The 21,958-nt window shown below is 36.3% G+C and overlaps 1 protein-coding gene across 3 annotated transcripts in view; it reads right to left on the minus strand.

The window, feature by feature from the left end:
- Positions 1-21,958, minus strand: part of MAP3K3 (mitogen-activated protein kinase kinase kinase 3) — an 83,420-nt gene that overhangs the window by 5,455 nt on the left and 56,007 nt on the right. Inside the window, exon 17 of one of the 3 annotated variants that reach the window (XM_039331523.1) lies at positions 21,004-21,271. The exons of the other annotated variants lie outside the window; for them this stretch is intronic. Coding sequence (XP_039187457.1) covers positions 21,256-21,271 — 16 coding nt within the window. The 3' untranslated portion in view covers positions 21,004-21,255. Of the gene's footprint in view, positions 1-21,003; positions 21,272-21,958 lie in introns of those variants that run through there. 3 annotated transcript variants of the gene reach the window in all.

The raw sequence follows: 21,958 nt of genomic DNA on the forward strand, positions 1-21,958 counted from the left end.
GTTGTGAATGCTCCAACACTGGAAGTTTTTAAGAAGAGATTGGACAACTATTTGCCTGAAATGGTACAGTGTTTCCTGCTTGAGCAGGAAACTAGAAGACCTCCAAGGTCCATTTCAACTTTGTTATTCTGTTCTGTTCTGTTCTAGTCTAGTCAACTCTACATTCTTTTTTTAATAATACATTTTTATTAGTTTATCAAAGTATAAATACAAAGAGAAATTTAAAAATGGGGAGGAAAAAAGAAAAAAATATGGTGTAAAGAGGGAAAAGGAAAGAAAAAGGCATCAACTTCCAACTCTCTTTAACAGAGTAGAAGATAACATTACAACTTCAACCTTTTACCTTTACACAATAATATATACCAGCCATTTCTATAGCAACAAGACTATTTAATCAGCAAAAACAAAATCAAACTTTCATTTTTTTTCCATTGCAAGCACAAAATCCGGAAGCAATTTCCAAATAGAAACAAAATTAAATATATTCTCTTCTATGGATAAGAGTCAATTTCTCCTTGCTGCGGGGAATAGTATAGGCTTCTGTTTAATCATTAATCATTGTAAACTGTCATATTTTATACTAAAAGAATTCCCTATATTATTTCAAATTTTGAACCCGAAAGGAAGAAAACACTTTTTCTAGTTTTCAACTCTACGTTCTGTTCTATTCTACTCTACTGTAGTCAGATTTGAGAGATAATGAAGATCCTGACAAATCAGTACTTGAAATCATATATAAAGATAATGTGAAAGCAATCATGTTAGCGTAATGATATATAGTAATTACCTTGGGAGATGGGAAAAGATGCTGTCTAAGGATTAATCATGGTATAGCCCAGAGTTCCCCAATCTTTCCTTGCAGACCAGCCCGGGGGAGGGAGGAAGGATGGTTCCGTGTGAACAGAAGGCAAGTGTGTGGAACTCCATTTGCATGAGTGGTTGTCCACTCGCACAACTGGAGTGTGCGTTCCTGCGCTTGCCCACTGCTTGCCCATGTACGAATATGCTCACACACTCTCCTGCCACTTCTGTGGTCTGTTTCTGAACAGCTCAAGGCCCAGTAATGGACCGTGGCCTGAGGGCTGGAGACCCTTGGAATAGCCCATAGCTGTGTAACGGCAAAGAAAGAAACTCGTAAGGGAACTACGTATGGAAACTAATCAAGGAGAGAAGCAACCTAGAATTAAGGGAAAACTTCCTGACAATTAGAACAATTAACCAGTGGAAAAACCTGCCTCCAGGAGCGGTAAATGCCTCAACACTGGAGGTTTTTAAGAAGAGACTGGACAGCCATTTGTCTGAAATGGTATAGAGTTTCCTGCCTGAGCAGGGGGTTGGACTAGATGACCTCCGAGGTCCTTCCAACATTATTATTATTATTACCTTACCACTCAGGCTGAAAAAAGATGGTAGGAGATATAATAATATAATAATAAAGTACAATTTGCTTATCTAATTCTAATGTCCGATTTACTGTGGGAGCCTGACAGGTGGCGGTCAAGGCCATGAGATTCAGAAGACATTTTGTTCAATTTATGAATTAGCAGCAGCATGCAAGAGGTATGGCTACAATTATCTTTATTCAGTCCTTGGGTGAGAATGCCTGGCAAGATAATGAATTCAATATCACTTCTATAAAAGGATACATTACGTGGAACAGAAATTGAACTTGTTCCAATTTGCAGAGAAACCAAGGATAGAAAAAGAAATGTAGGTATATGAAAATATTGTTTGTAAAAGATGAGTCAATCTGAAGCCAATCATCTGTGTAAAAGTGTATCTTAATGCTGAGATGAACAAATACCACTGCTATACAATGCATATCTTGGGATTACAGGTCTATGTAGTCAGGAACTGAGGAAAAAAACAGATGTTCTTTCAAACAACCAAATTTGGCATCCTTTAGTGCTGCAAAACTGAATGGGAATGAAATCATTCAACATTTTGGAATGGTGATATAAGTGTTAAGTTCAGATTTTAAAGCTAAAAATGGATATAAAGCACCAATTTTTTTCTGAACTGTAGTATGATTTAACTTATATACTTGACTACTAAAAAAAATCAACTTGCAAAAAGAAAATCTTCAATAAGGGTCTGAACTTCTGAGATCTTGGAGGATCATAACCAAGAATAAGATTTCAATATGTTATTTCCAGCCAGGGATTCAGCACCATAATCTGCATTATGTTGGGAAGTGCTGAACCATTTTTCGGTAATTAGCATTAAGTGCTGTTCTAATATGAATGTTGGCAGAATATTTTTGAATATACTCTTCAATCCTGAAGCATCTACAAGGGCATTGGACAACGATTCCTTCTCCTTATTTGACCACTAGTAAGCATAACAGAAGCTACACAATTTCTTGATCCTCTAGAAACAGAAAAAACACTAGTGCTCACTGAATTCATTACAAGGAATTCAGATTGAATGTATCAGTATCTATGTCTATATATCTATACATTGCCAGTATCTCCAGAAATTAAGTCAAAGAACTAATTGTTCCAATTTATTACATAAAATTGGGATTGGGTCCCCTTATCCATGCCAGTAGAAGGGGAATTCTGGCTAGCAGGGTCCAGAAGAAGAATCTTCTCTGCTGTGGCTCCTGCCCACTGGAACATTATGCTCCCTGAGGTGAGATCCGCTCCCACTCTTTTGGCCTTCCAAAAGGACTTGAAAACCTGGCCTCAGGCCCCGATGGGGGCGTGTTATACTGAAAGTGGTTAGGACAGAGATAATATTCTTTTCTACCCTGTAGAAAAGATGTATCCATCTAGCACCCTTTCTTGCCATTGTTGTTAACTCAGTTTTAATATTTTAAAATTAAAATAATATTTTAATATTTAAAAATATTTTAATATTTTATCTTTTCTTTTATTATAAGCTGCCTAGAATCATCTCTAGATGAGATGGGTAGCATCTACATTTAATAAATAAACAACCTGTAAGACCTGAGAAAGTAGACAGAGTCTTCAGGACCATGAGTAGATCACCTAGTTTTTATATCCATGCCTGTCCTAGCTTCTTTTTTTTTTTTAAATAAGATTTTATTAATTTTCCAATTTTACATTTAAGTAGTTAAAAAGCAACATGGTGGCTGGGTTAATCAATAGTTCAATAACATATAAAAATATTTAGTACAAATCTCAGGATACAACATCAAATATTTCCTCTCTTTTCCCCTTAATATCTACTATCTCATATTTAAGCTAATACAGTTCTTATTATATCAATTAAGTAAAAACATCATTATTACATTTATCAATAAATTTTTAACTTATACATATCTTAATTACTTTTACATTCAACCTTTATAAACAATCAATGTCCTGTTATTGATTTTTTCCCAATTTTTAGTTTCCCATCAATATTTCAATTTAGCATTTGTTATTTATAATTTTCAGGCTTTAGGTAATCAAAGTTTCCCTTATCTCAATTCATAACAGAATCTAATATTCAAAATACATATTTTATTTATTTGAATATAGTCTTGTTCTATTTCCTAAAAGTTATCTATTTCCCACCATATTAAATCATCTACTTAATAATACAGTATCCTCTTTAATAAATCAAAACCATTATATATATTGCCTGGGTTAATCAATAAATCAAACATATTCGTAATAATTAATTTTTTTCTTTCGGGTCTACTTTTTAAATATTAAAATAAAATCCTTATTTTCAACCTGTTTCCAAATATTTTAGATCTAATGACCAAATTTCCCCTTATCTCAACTTCTCCCTTTAACCCTCTAATTAGTAATATGAAATCCCCTTTAATAAATCAAAACCCCAGTTTTCTTCAGCCTTATTCTAGCTTTCTTCCTTGCCAACTAGCCTTCCATGTCAGTGCTTTTATATCATTAAATAGATCTTCCTCTATTATATATGTTATTTGAAATGAGAAAGACCATTTAGTTGCCATTTTTTTGGAAGATTGTAGCCAGCTTAGAAGTTAAGAACTGTGTTAGAGTATTTAGCATTTACAGGGTTAATGTTGTATCATTGAGAGAACTGTATGTAAGAACATGTAGCATTTAAATGGTTAAACACCATTTCCTTAAGAAATGGCTTCTGGGAAATGTAGTCCAGCTGGTAGTTAATCCTATAGCTTATCTAGACAGTAGGAGCAGTTAAAAGTTTATCACAGGATGTCCGGGCTATGTGTCAGGGTTGTAAATCCCTTTGTGTAACCAAGCATGTGCACGCTTGGTTACACATCTGTAACTACGCTTAGCTGATATGGAGAATTACCATTTTTTACCTACGAAAATGGACAGATATGCAAATGACCGGATGTATCTACAACATAGTAAGTTTCTGCTTAAAATTCCTGGACAATAAATATTTGTTTTAAAATCATTTTCGTTGAGTTTATGCTGTCTGGACCAGAACTATAAGGCATCTTAGTTCAGATTCCAGAATAAGCCCATTTGTATTCATTAGATCATCTCCCTATTATTCCAATCCCCCATGATTGTCCTGATATGTTTATCTTCCATTCAATCTCTTCTTCTTTCTCAAATTTCTTCTGATTTATATAGAAATTCTTTTCCAGTTTCAGTGTTGTCACTCCCTTTTCCATTAACTGTATTTGTTGGTCAATTGAGTCCTCTGCCTTAATATTTGATTGTTCCACTTCTCCTGTTATTTTCTGCGTCATTAGTTCTTTGGTTGTAGTCAAAGTCTGGGTTTGTGTATCTAAGCTGGCATCTTGTTCTTTTATGTTAGGTCTTATTTTATCACAAGCTGAAAGAATAGTTTCATGTATTGCTTTCAACATGGAAAGGGTCTTTTCCTGGTCTTCATCCATATTCTCTTAATAACGTGTTAAGGACTTTAAAATCAGACGTTAAAATAATTTTATAACTAGATATGGGATCTCTATTTCATTTATAGACTGTCTTTATAGTAGAAGTCAAGTAAGATTTTATAGTCCAAGGTATTTCATCATCTCATATAATAACCAATGTTCCTCAAATAAAGAGATAGGAAAGCAATTCCCTACACATAACTCCTAAAGTCAATAAAGGTTTACATTCATAGTTCAAGCAGGCCAGTTATGCTGCCCAGACGTTCTCTTTACAGCTGAGTCTCTCACAGGAGGTATCGAGGTCAAAAGAGTCTTATCTAAAGTCTGGGCTTCAAGCCATCTCTTTTAGGCAATAAAAGTTGTAATACCAAACTTCGCCACATGATGTCACCGATGCCATTTAAAACTTTTTAAGTCCCCCCCCCCGTTTTTATAATAGTTTTTCCAAAGTTTATTTCTTTTCTTTTTAAATAAAAAGCAGCGTATCCAGTAGAAATTGGAGTAAGAAAATTTCTAGGAAAAATTTTTAGTCCCTAAATTTCAAACGTATATGCATACAATTAGATTAAAGTTGTTTTTATAATTGCTTTGTTTCCCCTGGGTACTCATTCGCTACTGTTCTTAGAGGGTGGGGCAGGAATTCCCTTCTCTCTTCTCACAGGGAAAAGAATACTTAGAGCAGCTTTTGCAGGAAAGATATTTAGAGTCTTAAAGAGAAGATCAGATCTCACTCAGTTTCATCCGTATTGCTTTAAAGGTGCTTGGTAGTAATTTTGACTTCAGCTGTCAGCAGCTTAATGACGACCCATATTGCTGTGGCTGGTCTTTCCCCCGCCGGTTTGGAGAGCTGCCCCGGATCGAGCGGCAGGGCTGCCGCCCTCCCGCTATGAAGCGGGGATCCCCTTTTCACTCATTACCCCTACAGGGCAACTTTCAACCCTTTACAGGGTCTCCCAGTGGGATGAAATTGGACGCTGAAAACAGAGTTCGCTTCCATGCGTCCGAAGGCACGATGGCAAACCAGAAGTCCTCCCTGTCCTAGCTTCTTAGGACTGTGCAAGTGGGTTGTGGAAATGATTAATTCTTGAGGGAAGGGATTATTCTTTTACTTTAAAGACCTTGGTTCGCCCCTTCTTCAAGAAGCAATTGCTGAATCCTACCATATTCAGTATATCACCTCTATTTTGGGAAAAAGATAGTTGTGTAACAGCTTTAGGATCTTGGAAGAAGTGGATTATCTAGATTCCTTTCAGTCAGAATTAAGAACTTGGTATGGACAAAAACAGCACTCCCTGCACTTTTTTAAAAACAATATTTTATTAAATTTTTATAATCACAAATCCTTAATATTTTATTAGCAACATGTTGTCTGGGTTCCAATATTTAGCTTACTAATACATGTTAAACTCCTTTCTCTCTACTTCATTTTTTTAGCCATTGATAAAATGTATCCCATGTTCTAAAAGTATTCTGAATCTTCCTTCTCTTTCATTTTCAGTGTAAGTCTGTCCATTTCTGCACAGTACAAAATTTTCTTAATTATCTCTTCCTCCACTGATAATTCTTCATCTTTCCAATGTTGAGCAAATACAATTCTCGCTGCTGTTAGTACATGTAACATTAAATATACACATTCTTTCTCATAATTTACTACAATTATATCTAATAAAAATAATTCTGGCTTGAAATCTACATATTTTTTTTATCATTTTCTTTAACCATATATGTATTATTGACTAAAATCTTTTGGCTTTAGGGCAGTGATGGCAAACCTTTTAGAGACCGAGTGCCCAAACTGCAACCCAAAACCCACTTATGCATCGTCAAGTGCTGGGTGGGTGTGGCCCATTGGGTGGGCATGGCTGCGGTGGTAATGGCAGACTGGGTGGGACTAAAGAGTTCAATCAACCAATTTCAACTTTGCAAGATCTTTTTTTTCCCACGAGAAGTTGAAATTGACTGATTGAACCTTTTTTTTTTTTTTTTGCACATGGCGGCAGAGGCCTAAAGCAAAAAGGTTTTATAAAACCCAGCTGAAGGCCTAGGACTGGGGCGATGGCACCCGTGCCCACAGAGAGGGCTCTGAGTGCCGCCTCTGGCACCCGTGCCATAGGTTCGCCACCACTGCTTTAGGGCATGTCCACCAAAGATGATAGTATGTGCCTGATTTTTGTCTACATTTCCAACAATTGTTAGACATATTTTTGAACATTTTTGCTAATCTCATGGGTGTTAAGTGCCATCTGTAAAGCATTTTATATAGGTTTTCTTTGTAAGCCACCACCTTTGTTATTTTAGAATTTCTTTCCCATAGGCTTTGCCAGTTTTCTAACTCTATGTTATGCCCAAAGTTTTTTGCCCATATTATCGTTATTTCTTTAACTTGTTCCTCTTCCATCTTTAAACTTAACATATACCTATACAGTTTCTTAATCAATTTTTCATCTGATGTCAACAGTATCTGGTCAAATTCTGTCTGTTCTTTATAAAATCCAGATGTTTTAGCATCTTTTTCATATCTCATTTGAATTTGTAGGTGTGACGACCATGGTAGGTCAATACCCTGTTCTTCCAGTTCCTGTCTAGATTTTAGTTTCCCTTCAATATTCAAAATGTCTTTATAAGTCACAATTTTCTCATAGTTAATTAGATTTGGGTGATCAAACGCTTCCATTGTTGAAAGCCATTCAGGTATTTTCATGTAAATTTTTGCTTTTACCTTTTCCCGTTCTAGTAGAAGTGTGTTTCTTACATAGTGGTTTTGAAAGTATCTATGTATTTTATTCTTCCCATACCATAGGAAGGGATGCCATCCAAGTTGTAGGTCATGCCCCTCTAGGTATAGTAATCTTTTATGTCTAAGAGTTATCCATTTTTTTAACCATGTTAATACAGATGCTTGATAATATAAAGCCCAATCTGGCAGCCCTAATCCTCTATTTTCTTTCACTTCTTGTAGCATTTTCAATCAATTCTGGCTTTTTTTCCTTGCCAAATAAATTTTAAGATCAATGTATTTAATTCATCAGAGAATCCCCCCCCCCCGCAATTTTATAGGTATTGTTTGAAATAAAAAAAGTAATTTTGGCAAAATATCCATCTTCACTGTTGCTATTCTCCCCAGCATTGAAAGTTGTAGATTTTTCCATTTTTCCAAGTCTAGTTTTGTTTCAATATTTTTTGTAGTTGTCTTATTTTATTGTTGCACATCTTGCTGTTAAGTATATCCGCAAGTATTTAACTTTCTTAACTATTTGAAGATCTATTTTTTTTGACAGTTGATTTTTTAGTTTATCTGTAAGGTTTTTGGTTATCACTTTGGTCTTTTCTCTATTTATTTTCAGTCCTGCTACTTCTTCAAATTCTTCTGTCTTTTTCAGAAGCTTGGGGCTTGTCACAAGCGGCTTTTCTAATATGAAAATCAAGTCATCCGCAAATGCTTGCAGTTTATATTTTTCATCTTTTATCTCCATTCCTTTAATTTCTGAATCTTGCCTAATATTTCTATTCAATACTCCAGTGTTAATATAAATAATAATGGGGATAATGGACATCCTTGTCATGTGCCTTTTTAATATTAAAATTTTCTGTAAAATAGAATAGAATAATAATAATAATAATAAAAAAGTTGGAAGGGACCTCGGAGGTCATATAGTCCAACCCCCTGCTCAGGCAGGAAACCCTATACCATTTCAGACAAATGGCTGTCCAGTCTCTTCTTAAAAACTTCCAGTGTTGGAGCATTCACCACTTCTGGAGGCAGGTTGTTCTACTGGTAAATTGTTCTAACTGTGAGGAAGTTTCTCCTTAGTTCTAGGTTGCTTCTCTCCTTGATTAGTTTCCATCCATTGCTTCTTGTCCTACCTTCAGGTGCCTTGGAAAATAGCTTGACTCCCTCTTCTTTGTGGCAGCCCCTGAGATATTGGAATACTGCTATCATGTCCCCCCTCATCCTTCTCTTCATTAAACTAGATATAACCAATTCCAGCAGCCTTTCCTTATATGCTTTAGCCTCCAGTCCCCTAATCATCTTTACTGCTCTTCTCTGTACTCTTTCTAGAGTCTCAACATCTTTTTTACATCATAGTGACCAAAACTGGATGCAGTATTCCAAGTGTGGCCTTACCAAGGCATTGTAAAGTGGTATTAATACTTCATGTGATCTTGATTCTATCCCTCTGTTAATGCAGCCCAGCACTGTGTTGGCCTTTTTGGCAGCTGCAGCACACTGCTGGCTCATATTTAAGTGATTGTCCACTAGGACTCTGAGGTCCCTCTCACAATTACTACTATTGAGCAAGGTATCGCTTATACTATACCTGTACATTTGGTTTTTCTTGCCTAAATGTAGAACCTTACTTTTTTCACCATTGAATTTCTGTTCAAGTCTGTCCAGATCCTCCTGTATCCTAAGCTTGTCTTCTGTTGGCTATTCCTGCCAGCTTGGTGTCGTCTGCAAATTTGATGATTTCCCCATCTATCCCCTCATCCAAATTGTTGATGAAGATGTTAAAGAGCACTGGGCCAAGAACAGAGTCCTGGGGCACCCCACCACACACTTCCCTCCATGTAGATGCAGTTCCATTAAGGACCACATGCTGAGTATGGCCGGTCAGTCAGCTATGGATCCATCTGGTGGTGATGATGTCTAACCCACATTTTTCTATCTTATCAAGTAGTAGGTTGTGATCTACTTTATCAAATGCTTTACTGAAGTCCAAGTAAATTATATCCACAGCATTCCTCTGATCCACTAATTTTGTCATTTGGTCAAAGAATGCAGTAAGATTTGTCTGGCATGATGTTTTTGACAAACCCATGTTAGCTTTTAGTAATGACTTTTTTTGCCTGTAGGTGTTTGCTGATTCGTTGTTTGATTATCTTTTCCAGAATCTTCCCAGGTATTGAGGTCAGGCTGATAGGTCTGTCCATTTCCCCCCCTTTTTTGAAGATGGGAACTACATCAGCTCTTTTCCAGTTCTCCAGTAGTTCCCCAGTGCTCCAAGATCTTTGAAAAATATAGTTCAATGGTTCTGAGATCACATCTGCCAGTTCCTTGAGAACCCTGGGGTGTAATCCATCTAGTCCTGGTGATTTGAACTCGTCTAGGCTGGACAGGTGCTCACTTACTGTTTTCTTGCCTATCTTAACTTGCGTTTCTATTCTGTTTTTTATGGCACTATTTTTGGTAGGTTGGTCTGTTTTTTCCCTTTGTGTAAAGGCAGATGCAAAAAATGAGTTAAATAGTTCTGCTTTCTCCCTGTTGCTTGTCACCTTCTTGCCATTTCCCCCCACTAATGGACCAATCATTTCCTTCACTTTTTTCTTGTTTTTTACATGTTGAAAGAAGCTTTTTTTTTTTTTTGTTATTTTTGACTTTGGTCTCAAGCCTTAGTTCATTTTGAGCCTTAGCTTTCTTCATTTCATCCTTGCAGGCTCGGGCTATTTGCTGATATTCTGACTTAGTTATGTGCCCCTCTTTCCACTTTCTATACTTGTCCTTTTTATCTTTCAATTTATCAGAGAGTTCTTTATATAGCCATGCTGGTTTCTTTGAGAGCTGTTATTTTTCCTCTTTGTTGGTATTGTGCTGGACTGGGCTTTTATTATCTCACTTTTCAAAATTTCCCAAGCTTCTTGAGTTGTTTTCCCCTTGAGGATTCTCATCCATGGAATCCTTCCCAAACCCTCTCTAAGTTTATTGAAATTAGCTCTCTTAAAGTCCAAGACTCTAGTTTGACTGTGTTCTATTGCTTCCATAATGTTGAATTCCAATATTGCATGATCACTTCCTCCCAAGGTTCCTGTGGCTTCAACACCTTCTATCATTTCATCTCTGTTAGTGAATAGAGCTGGAAGGGACCTTGGAGGTCTTCTAGTCCAGCCCCCTGCTCATGCAGGAGAACCTATAGCATCTCAGACAGTGACTGTCTAGCCTCTTTTTAAAAATCTCCAGTGATGGAGCACCCAAAATTTCTGGGGGCAAGCTATTCCACTGGTTAATTGTCCTCACTGTCAGGAAGAGCTTCTCTCTTTGGTCAGTTTCCAACCATTGTTTCTTGTTCTACCCTATGGTGCTTTGGTGAATAACGTGACCCCCCCTTTCTTTGTGGCAGCCCCTCAGATACTGCTATCATGTCTCCCCTATTTCTTCTTTTCTTTAGACTAGCCAAACCCAAGTCCTGCCGCCATTCTTTGTATCTCTGACGGTCTCTGGATGAAGCGGATTACCTAGACCCTTTTCAATCTGGCGTCAGGCCCGGCTTCAGCACAGAAACTGCTTTGGTCGCACTGATGGATGATCTCTGGTGGGCCCGAGACAGGGGTTATTCCTCTGTCTTGGTGCTACTTGACCTCTCAGCGGCTTTTGATACCATCGATCATGGTATCCTTTTGCGACGACTTGAAGGGGAGGGAGTGGGAGGCACCGTTTTACGGTGGTTCTCCTCCTACCTCTCTGGCCGGTCGCAATCGGTACTGGTGGGGGGCAGAAGTCAACCCCGAGGCCCCTTGAATGTGGCGTGCCGCAGGGGTCGGTCCTCTTCCCCCTATTTAACATTTACATGAAGCCGCTGGGTGAGATCATCAGACAGCACTGGGTGAGGTTTCATCAGTATGCTGATGATACCCAGCTATATATCTCTTCCCCGAGCTCTCTCAGTGAAGCGGCTGATGTGATGGGCCATTGCCTTGAAGCCGTGAGGGTCTGGATGGGGGTTAACAGACTCAGGCTCAATCCTGACAAGACCGAGTGGCTTTGGATGTTGCCTCCCAAGGATCATGTTAACTGTCCAGTGTTGACTCTAGCAGGGGAAAATATACCCCCTTCAGAGCGGGTTCGCAACTTGGGTGTCCTCCTTGATCCACAGCTGAAATTGGAACATCATTTGATGGCTGTGGCTGGGAGGACCTTTGCACAAGTTCGTCTGTTGTACCAGTTGCGACCCTACCTGGACCGGGAGGTCTCCTTACAGTCACTCACGCCCTTGTCACCTCACGTCTGGACTACTGCAACGCGCTCTACATGGGGCTACCCTTGAAAAGTATTCGGAGACTACAGTTGGTCCAGAATGCAGGCACGAGTGATAGTAGGTGCTCCTCGGTACACCCACATTACACCTATCCTCCATGAGCTGCACTGGTTGCCTATTGGTCTCCGGGTCCAATTCAAGGTGTTGGTTATTACCTTTAAAGCTCTATATGGCTCAGGGCCAGGCTATTTGCGAGACCGCCTACTACCTCATAGTTCCCTTCGTCCGGTTAGATCCCACAGGCTGGGCCTCCTTCAGGTCCCGTCGGCCAAGCAGTGCCATTTGGCAGGGCCGCGGGGGAGGGCTTTCTCTGTGATGGCGCCCACATTTTGGAACCAGCTCCCCCCGGAGATTAGGACCGCTCCCACCCTGTTGGTTTTCCGCAAGCTGCTTAACACCTGGCTTTTCCGGCAGGCCTGGGGTTTATAAAATCCGACCCCTGGATGACTGTTATTGTATTGTTTGTTTTGTCATGTTATATGGTGTTTTTATTGTTAGCCGCCTGGAGTCCTGCGGGAGTGGGGTGGTTTATAAATTTTAATAAATAAAATAACATAAAGTATGTTTTAGTTTCCAGGCCTTGAACCATTTTAGTTGCTCTTCTCTGAACTTTTTCCAAGGTCTCAACATCTTTTTTGTGATATGGTGATCAAAATTGGCTGCAGTATTCCAGGTGTGGTCTTACTAGGGTTTTATAAAGCAGGACTAATACCTAACGTGATCTTGATTCTATGCCCCTGTTTATACAATCCAGGATTGTATTAGCTTTTTTGGCTGCTGATGCACACTGCTGGTTCATAGTTAAAGGATCGTCCATTAGAACTCCAAGGTCTCTCTCACAGTTACTATTTTTAAGCCAGGTCTTGCCTAATCTGTATTTATATCTTTGATTTTTCCTGCCTAAATGTAAAACTTTGCTTTTCTCCACATTGAAACTCATTTTGTTGGATAGGGCCCAATCTCCATTTATGATTACTTTAACAATTTGTCTATGATAAATTGTTTTAATTATACTTATAAAGTTTTCTCCAAAGTCCATTTTGTTTATTGTTGAATCATAAATTGCCAATTTACGTTATCAAAAGCCTTCTGCATCTAGAAAGATTAGTGCCATCTGCTTCCTATCTGCATTTCATAGTATTCCAAAATATCTAAAATCATTCTTAAGTTATTTTTAATTTATCTCTTAGTTAAAAATCCATTTTTAACTAAGTATGTATAAATTCAATCAAAAATCTCTTTAATCTTTCTGCTATTATTGAAGCGAAAATTTTATAGTCCATGTTTCATAGAGATATTGGTCTATAATTCTTTATCTGTGTCAAATCTGAATCTTCTTTGGGTATTAAAGTAAGGTTAACTTCTATCCAAGTATTTGATATTTTAGTCTCTAAAAGTACCTCATTACACAGTTCTTGTGTTAATGGGCTTGATGTATCTTATAGCATTTATAAAACTCTGCAGTTAGCCTATCTGGAAGCGGGGTCTTATCATTTTTTTTGCCTTTTTATAGCCTCTGTTACCTCCATCATGGATATTTTTTCATTTAGCATGTTTTGGATGTTCTCTGAAACTTTTGGTAAGTCAACTTTTTTTTTAAAAGATTTTATTAATTTTTTCTTACATACATACAATAATTTTTCAATGTGCTATCTGGGTTTAAGAAAACGCTAATACGTATTTAATTCCTAATCCTTCATTCTTTCTTTTAGCCATTGATAAAATAAGTCCCAAGTTTGATAATATTCTGTTTCTTCTTTTTCTTTCAATCTCATAGTCAATCTGTCCATCTCTGTGCATTCCAGTATTTTTTTAAATTAATTTAATTTCTTCCTCTGGTGGTATTCCTTCATTTTGCGCAAATATTATTCTTGCAGCTGTTGTGATGTGTAAAATCAAATATAGGCTTTGTTTATTAGTTTTAAATAGAAATATTAGGCAAGATATAGAAATTAATGGACTGGAGATTAAAAACGAAAAATATAAATTATAAGCATTTGCTGATGATTTAGTATTTATTTTAGAAGAACTTTTAGAGAAGGTGCCTAAACTACTGGGAAAGATAGAACAGTATGGAGAAATGGCAGGATTAAAAATAAATAAAGAAAAAGCTAAAGTAATAGTTAAGAACCTCACAGATAAAAAAAAATGTCAGAAAAGACAGAGTTACAGATAGTGAAAAAGGTCAAATATTTGGGCATATACCTATCGGCAAGATGTTCAACAATAAAAGAAGATAATTATATAAAGTTATTGAATCAAATAAAACTGGGCTTGGAAAGATGAAGAAATTTGCAATTTTCAATATTAGGAAGAATCGCTACAGTGAAAACAAATGTACTGCCGAAAATTCTATTTTTATTTCAAACAATACCTATAAAACTTGAAAAAAATTCTTTCAAGATTTAAATTCATTAATTTTAAAATTTGTTTGGCAAGTAAAGAAAGCTAGAATTAGAATGAAAACATTACAAGATGCTAAGGAAAATGGAGGTTTTGGGTTACCAGAGCGAGTTCTGTATTATCAAGCATCTGTTTTAACATGGGTGAAAGAATGGATAACTCTCAGAAACAAAAGGTTATTATATTTGGAGGGTCACGATTTACAATTGGGGTGGCACGCTTTTTTATGGTATGAGAAAAATAGAGTTCATAAGTATTTCCAAAATCACTATATAAGCAATGCATTGTTAACCGTATGGGAAAAAATTAAAAGTAAAAGATACATGAAAATTCCATGGTGGTTGTCAACTATGGAAGCATTTGTACATCCAAACTTGATAGATTTTGGGAAAAACTTGGTCATATAGAGATATTCTAAATTCTGAAGGGAATTTAAAATCTAAACAAGAACTGGAAAATCAGGGTATCAACTTGTCGTGGTGGGTACATTTACAAATGCAAAGTAGATATGAAAAAGACATTAAATTGTATGGCTTTTACAAAGAACAAACTGTATTTGATAAGATTTTGTTAACTTCAGATGAGAAATTAATTAAGAAAATGTATATTTTTTTGTTAATTCTGGAAATGGAAAGTGAACAAGTTAAAGAAACAATGATAAGATGGGTGAAAAATTTTGGGTATAATATAGAACTAGAAAAATGGCAAAAGTTATGGGATAGAAATTATAAATTGACAATGTCAACTTTGTATAAGGAAAATTTATATAAAATGTTTTACAGACAGCACTTGCCACCAGCAAGACTAGCAAAAATGTTTAAAAATATGTCAAAGATGTTGGAAATGTAAAAATAATTCAGGCATGTATTATCATGTTTGATGGACATGTGATAAAGCAAAGAACTATTGGAAAATGATACATATTTGATTAGAAAAGATATTGGGAAAACATGTATATTTTAAACCTGAATTTTTTTTATTAGATATAATGCCAAAAAAATCAGCTTTTTAATGTATTGCTTAATTTTTTTAATTATGTCATTTTGGAATTGTAAATCGCCTTTTGAATCTTGCAATTTCTTTATCAACTTTATCTTTCTTTTTTCAATTTGTATGCTCGCCACCTATCTGTTTATCTGTTTAGCATTTTCAAAAAAAGTTTTGTTTTGCCCTTTTAATTTGTTGGGCCATTTTTTCAGCCTCTGCTAAGTTTAATTTATGTTTTATTATTTCCATTTATTTTTTAAGAGATTTCTTTTATGGATCTCTTTGTAGTTCTGATTCCAATGTTATAAATTTCTCCTTTAACTTCATTTGTTGTTGCTTTTTATCTTTATTCTTTTTCGCAATATAAGTGATAGCCAAACCTCTAAACTATGCTTTAGCTGTATCCCACATATTTTGAAGCAATGTCTCTTCTTTTTTGTTTATTTTTTAAAAAAATTCCATTTTCTTGGTTGCTATTTGTATAAATTCTTTCTCTTTCAGTAAAGATTGATTCAGAGATCATCTTAGTTTTTTCTTAGCTCCTCTCCAAGTCATCTTTAACAGATTATGGTCCGCCCATATATTGGTTTCTATCTCGATCTCTTGTATAATCATGTTTAATTAAGAGGATATCCATATTATATCAATTCTGGACTATGATTTGTGCCTTTATGAATAAAATGTATATTGTGATTTTTTTTGAGTTCTTTTCTCTCCATATATCCTGTATACAGAATTCTTCTGCCATTTAAAAGAAAATCTTAGGTAGTGTATTTCTTCCTTTTTTCCCTATTTTACTACTTCTGTAATCTAGCTTCCCGTCCACAGTTGCATTAAAGTCTCCCTTAAGCAAATATTTTGATATTCCAATTCCACTATTTTAATGTAATTTTTGATAGAATTCTTCTTGTTTGTTATTAGGTGCATATATTGCTACCATCAGTATCTGTTTTTGATTTATCATTATTTCCTCCATTAATATTCTTCCCTCTTCATCTGCATAGATTTGTTTGGGGTTCATTGTTTCTTTAATATATAAAACTATTCCTCTTTTCTTTTGTTGTGCTAGTGTGAAGTGGAGTTTCCCAATTTTCGGTTGTTCCAACATTTTATAGTGTTGTCTCTTAATATGTGTTTCTTGGAGACAAATTATATCCATGTTTAATTTTGTAGTCGTGTAATTTTTTTTTTGCGGGGGAGTTCAATCTGTTTATATTCATTGAGAGAATTCCATTTTCCTTCTCCATCTCTTTCAGTTATATTTAGGTTTTATTATCCTAGTTGTTCTTACCTGTCTCTGTTCTCTTGCTTTTGCCCCTTCTATGTTTGCGTTTTCTGTTTTTTCTTCTTCCCTTGGTTTGGCTGCTCCTTCTATTGCTTTTTTTGCTTTTCTTTCTGCACAAAATTTCGGACGTTTCCCTTCCAAAAAGGCTCTGTAACTCTCATAGAATTCCACTGACTTGAGCACAGAGTCCAATCTGTATCTTTTCATGTCCCAATTAATTAAAATCCCTTCCGGAATCAACCATCTGAAATTCAGTTCTTTTTCAATTAATTTTCTGGTCAGGAATTAGTATTCTCTTCATGAATCTCTTATCCTCCTGGAGCTTCTGCTTCAACACTACAATTTCCTTTTTTAAAAAACGCAGAGGATCATCTCTCGCTCTTCTCAATATCTCATCTCTTATAAATCTTTTAACGAATCTAACATGTACTTCTCTAGGGACTTTATTTCTCCTCGCATAGCTTGAATTGACTCAAAATATCTCGTCTATCTCTCCTTCCATTTCCTATTTCCCGATTTCCAGTCTTCAGCCAATAGCTCTATCATCAAGTCCACGAGGTCCTCTTCCTTATCCTCCATTATGTTTTGAAATCTTAAAAAATAAGATTCCTTTTCCATTTCCAAAACTGCCACTGAATCTTCCAATTCTCTATTTGACTGCATTAGCCTCTGATTTTCATCTTTTATTTCTTCCATCTTTTGATCAGTCTCTACTGACTTGTCTTCTATTTTCTGAATTCTTTGTTCATTCTTTGTAACCATCTTTTAGTTGAGAGTTTATGTTATGAATTTCTTGATTCATTTTATCAAAGTTATCTTTTGTCTCCTCATGATTTTTCCTTGTATCTTCTTTGTAAGAAGAGATTGCCTCTTGGACTGCTTGTAATGCACTTGCATCTCCTTCTGAAAATTGTTAGATTTTTCTTGTAGAGGTGGAGGACAGGGCTGAGGGTGTTTTCTTGCCAGTTTTAGCTAAATTTGTAACACTCATTTTTTTTCAACCCTCAGATCTTTTATCAACTCTAATATTTTTTTCAAATGCCTGCCTTAAATAAAACCATTAATCTTATGTTCAGTACCACAATATATCATTTAAATTTGTCTTAAATAACTCCTATAGTTCTTGTCTATTGTCTCTGTAATCCAATAAACTCCCTGAAAGAAAAGGGAGAACAAAGAAAAAAAATTGTAATCCATTTCTGTTTGTGAGGCTCACTTCCAGAGTAGTTGTCCAAAATCCAAGGTTATTGCTCAGTCAGAATTTATAATTCGCAAGGACCTACTATTCAAAGTTAATAGTCCATGGGGACTTCTCCAAGGGAAGTCACCAACAATTGAGTTCCACTGTCCTTAAATAGTTGTAAGATTAAAAATCTATAATCCAATAAGCAACAAGAAAAAGAAAAAAACAAAAGGAAAAAAAATGGGGAGAGGAAACATAGTTTATAATCCACTTCTGCCTTGTAACACCAACTCTAATCAATTATCCCAAAATCCAGAGTTGCCAATCTGCCAAGGTTATAATCTAAAATGTCTTACTGTTGATAACTCCTTACCATTCACTCTGTCTCTGAATGGTTTGTAAAATTACAGGTCAAGCAGTATTTGTAATCCAAAGAAGCCAGGTGGCTCAAAATAGTTTGTAGTTTTAGTTGCAATCCATCCTGAAGAAAAGACAGCCCAAGAAGTTTTTCTCTTTTTCCAGCTACAAGGCTATGAAATTCAGAGACATCAAAGGATTTAGTCTTTATCTGTGTCTGGGCCAAGTTCTCTCATTCCAGACAAAATAAAAACAGAACTTAGTGTAATTCCTTTTTTTGCCATTAGATGTCATTAGGTGTCCATTTTGTAACTTTCCAGCCACAATTTTTTTATAAGGCTTTGCTCCGATACTCCAAGGAAGTAAAAGATTTTTAAAAGTATTATCACTCCCCAAACTTTTTTCTCTCTGCTGTGTCCAAATTAATTTTATAGTCTTCTCTATTTTCCCTGAAGAAAGCTTAAACTGCCACTTTTATTCTGGGAGAAAGGGTAAAAAAGGAACCCCCCTCCCTTTAGTTCTGGGAATTTCCTTGCTTTCAGGTCGCTTTTTTTCTAAGAACAGGTTTTAAAATCGTAGAGGAAGGAAAATAATCTCACCCAGATTCAATCATGTTGTTCATGCTTGTTAGATGCTGCTTTTTTCTCCAGAGGTCAGCAGCTTCCAACTGGTTGCGTGGGTGTAGTCAGTCTTTCTCCTGTTGGTTCTGAGGGCTTCTTTGGATCAAGTGGGTCGACCGCCATCTCCCTGCAATCTACAAGAGTCCCCTCTTGCTTTGTCGCCTCTCTGAGGCAACTTCAGGCCCTTTTTGGGGCCACAGCAGGAAGAAATCGGGCACAGGAGGAAGAATACCATTTCCCTACGTCCATCTTACTGTGACATCAAAACCGGAACAGCACTCTTTGCACTTTTGAATGACCTTTAGCTTAGATGGGATAGGGTTAATGTATCCATCTGTGACCTACTTGAACCCTTAGCAGCTTTTGATACCACTAACCATGGTATCCTTCTGGTTCAATTCAGAGGATTTGGGTTGAGTGGCATGTTGTTGTGCTGATTTGCCTCTTTCTTTCTGGGTTGATTCCAGTTGATGATAGGGAAGGAGAGATCCCTCCCTCAGCCTTTGTAAGATGCCACAAGGTTTGGTATTTCTCCTCTCTCTCATAAACATCTATGTCTGGTTGCTGAATGAACTCATCCATCCCACTGGGTGAGATATCATCAGTATGCATATGATACACAATTCTGTATCTCTATCCCTGGCAAATAAAATGAAGCTGTGAATGTCTTATCCTAACATCTGGAAATTATGAAGGACTGAGTGGCTTGGCAAGATTGAATGGCTAGATTTTGGGCTCATTGTTTCAAGTGGAACAGCTTGCCTCCAGAAGCAGTAAATGCTCCAACACTGGAAGTTTTTAAGAAGAGACTGGACAGCCATTTGTCCGAAATGGTGTAGGGTTTCCTGCCCGAGCAGGGGGTTGGACTAGATGACCTCCAAGGTCCCTTCCAACTTTATTATTATCATTATTATTATATAAGTATCTTTGGTGCTGGATGGTGTTACATACACGCATACATACAAATCCCATGTGCAACTTGGAGGTCTTAGGTAATCATGACCCCTGATTAATGAGCAAGTGGCTGTTGTGGCTAGGAGGCCTATGCTGCAGATAATATCAACTAAGGACCTACATTTAGTGGGTTCCTGGAGATATGCCTTCTCTGCCATAGTGTTATAATGTTATGAAACATTATTTCTATCCAAAATTATGGCTCCACTCATATTATATTCTGAAAGGATCTCAAAACTTGATTATCCGAGCAGGCCTAGGGCTGCCAGGGCTCCCAGGAACCAGAGATGTTGCTATGCTCACTAGTGTTATTCCCTCTTTAACTAGGTTTTGTATTTCTGTTTATATAATTATTGCTATTTGATTTTTATTTTTTTATATTGTGATTTTATATGTAATTTTATCCATTTTGTTGTGTTCTTCCCAGAGTCACCTTCAGTGAGATGGGCAGCTATATAAATTTGATTAATAAATAAATATTTGCTTCATCAATGCTAACAACTCACTATGAGACGTAACTCATAAAAAGTGATTTCAAAATAAATACCTTCCCTTAAAGTGGTTAAGCCAGGATGCACTTTGGCACCTATTAACTTCTATATTAACTGAAGCCTTAAACCAGATTTTCATTGCCCCTCACTTGCAGGACTCAACATTCCCATCTTGCTATATACTGATTAAGTAATCAATTCATACATTCTAATTAGCTTTAAGAGTCATAAAAGCTATAGTCCAATATTGAAGGGAGATTGCACTACTGGATATTAATTTTACAAAACCAAAAATTATGGCACAATAAAGCCATAGAGATGGATCACTGAAAGAAACAAAATCACATAGGTCCAGAACTTCAAATATTGGGAATAAATTTTCACCATATGAAGATCTAGAAAGCTCTGATTTTTTAAAATTTTGTTCAGACTACTTGGATCCTCAATAGGTATTAAGCTTCAATGTTTCAAACCTCAATAGCTATTAAATTATTAAAATGGCTATTAAAAATCTCTAAAGGAGGAAAATTGATTTCAGCAATTTTAAATCTTTTTCAGCAAAACAGCCCCATTTCTTTGTGGAGTTTACATGAATACAAAAGAAAATTGAGGTAGTGCAACTGAAGGGTATTCTTTCTGCTTCAAGATGAGCCGAGGTGGCGCAGCAGTTAGAGTGCAGTACTGCAGGCCACTTTAGCTGACTGTGTTCAGCAGGTCAGCGGTTCAAATCTCACCGGCTCAAGGTTGACTCAGCCTTCCATCCTTCCGGGGTAGGTAAAATGAGGATCCAGATTGTTGGGGGCAATGTAAATATATATATACATTGCTTACTGGTATACACCGCTTAGAGAGTGCTCACACTTCAAGCGGTATATAAGTCTCATAAATAAATAAATATATCCTAGGCAGCTAGACTAGGCAACAGAATGTCTTGAAGAGCAGCGAGGACTTGGAAGCAGACACTTATTGGCTGTTTTGTTCCTTTCAGGTTTAATCCTGTTAGTTTTGGCAAATAAATATTTCTGAAAGTGGAAAGCCAAAAATGATAATAAGTTGCTATCATATGGCTTTTGGTAGAGTTGCTTACCTCTCTAGGATATGACTTGGCTAATCAGTATCTCCTGCAAAGAGTCAAAGATATGGAACACTAAAATGAAGCAAACAGTATATCACAGAATGTTTTGTTTAAAAATTTTACCTGGAACCAACAAAGTAATCACACTTACCATTCCAGACCTATAAGGACAATTATTTAAAGCTAGATACTATGTTCCTCCACTTTTAAAATAAATATAAATATTTTAAAATTCCCTTCGACAAGACAGCTTGCCCATGAGAACTGAGGAAAACTGAAATAATAAACCTCATTTTATTATATTGCCTTTCCTATAAGGACTTACATTTAAAATACATTAGCCTTGTACTGTGGATTATCCAGGCAGATTAGAAGAAAATTAAACTATTTTACTACTTTCAGATGCGAAGTATCACATAATTCTCAGGATAGTTAACTTTTGTGTGCTGAAAACATGACAACAGACTATTTAACATTTTAAATGGGACAGACTCAAGAGTTTAGCTGTATTTTACAAATTTGTGATTGATCTTTAATCGTAAATAAAGATATATGCTGAAGATCCTTGACCATAGCTAAATGAAATGATGAAGGAAAAAAAATAGGGGAGGAGGAAAAAGACCCTGATGAAAAGTTAAGACTACAGTCAGTAAAACCAAAGAATGGTGTTTGTTACAGAAGCAGAAGTAAACAGGATCAGAAGGATCAGAAGTACTGGTCACAATGAAATGAAACTGTTCGTATGGCAGCTTGTTTCCA

The sequence above is a fragment of the Crotalus tigris genome, unplaced genomic scaffold (assembly GCF_016545835.1).
Source record: "Crotalus tigris isolate CLP2741 ecotype Arizona unplaced genomic scaffold, ASM1654583v1 scf7180000024437.13266115, whole genome shotgun sequence".
In the NCBI taxonomy this organism is placed as follows: Eukaryota; Metazoa; Chordata; class Lepidosauria; order Squamata; family Viperidae; genus Crotalus; species Crotalus tigris.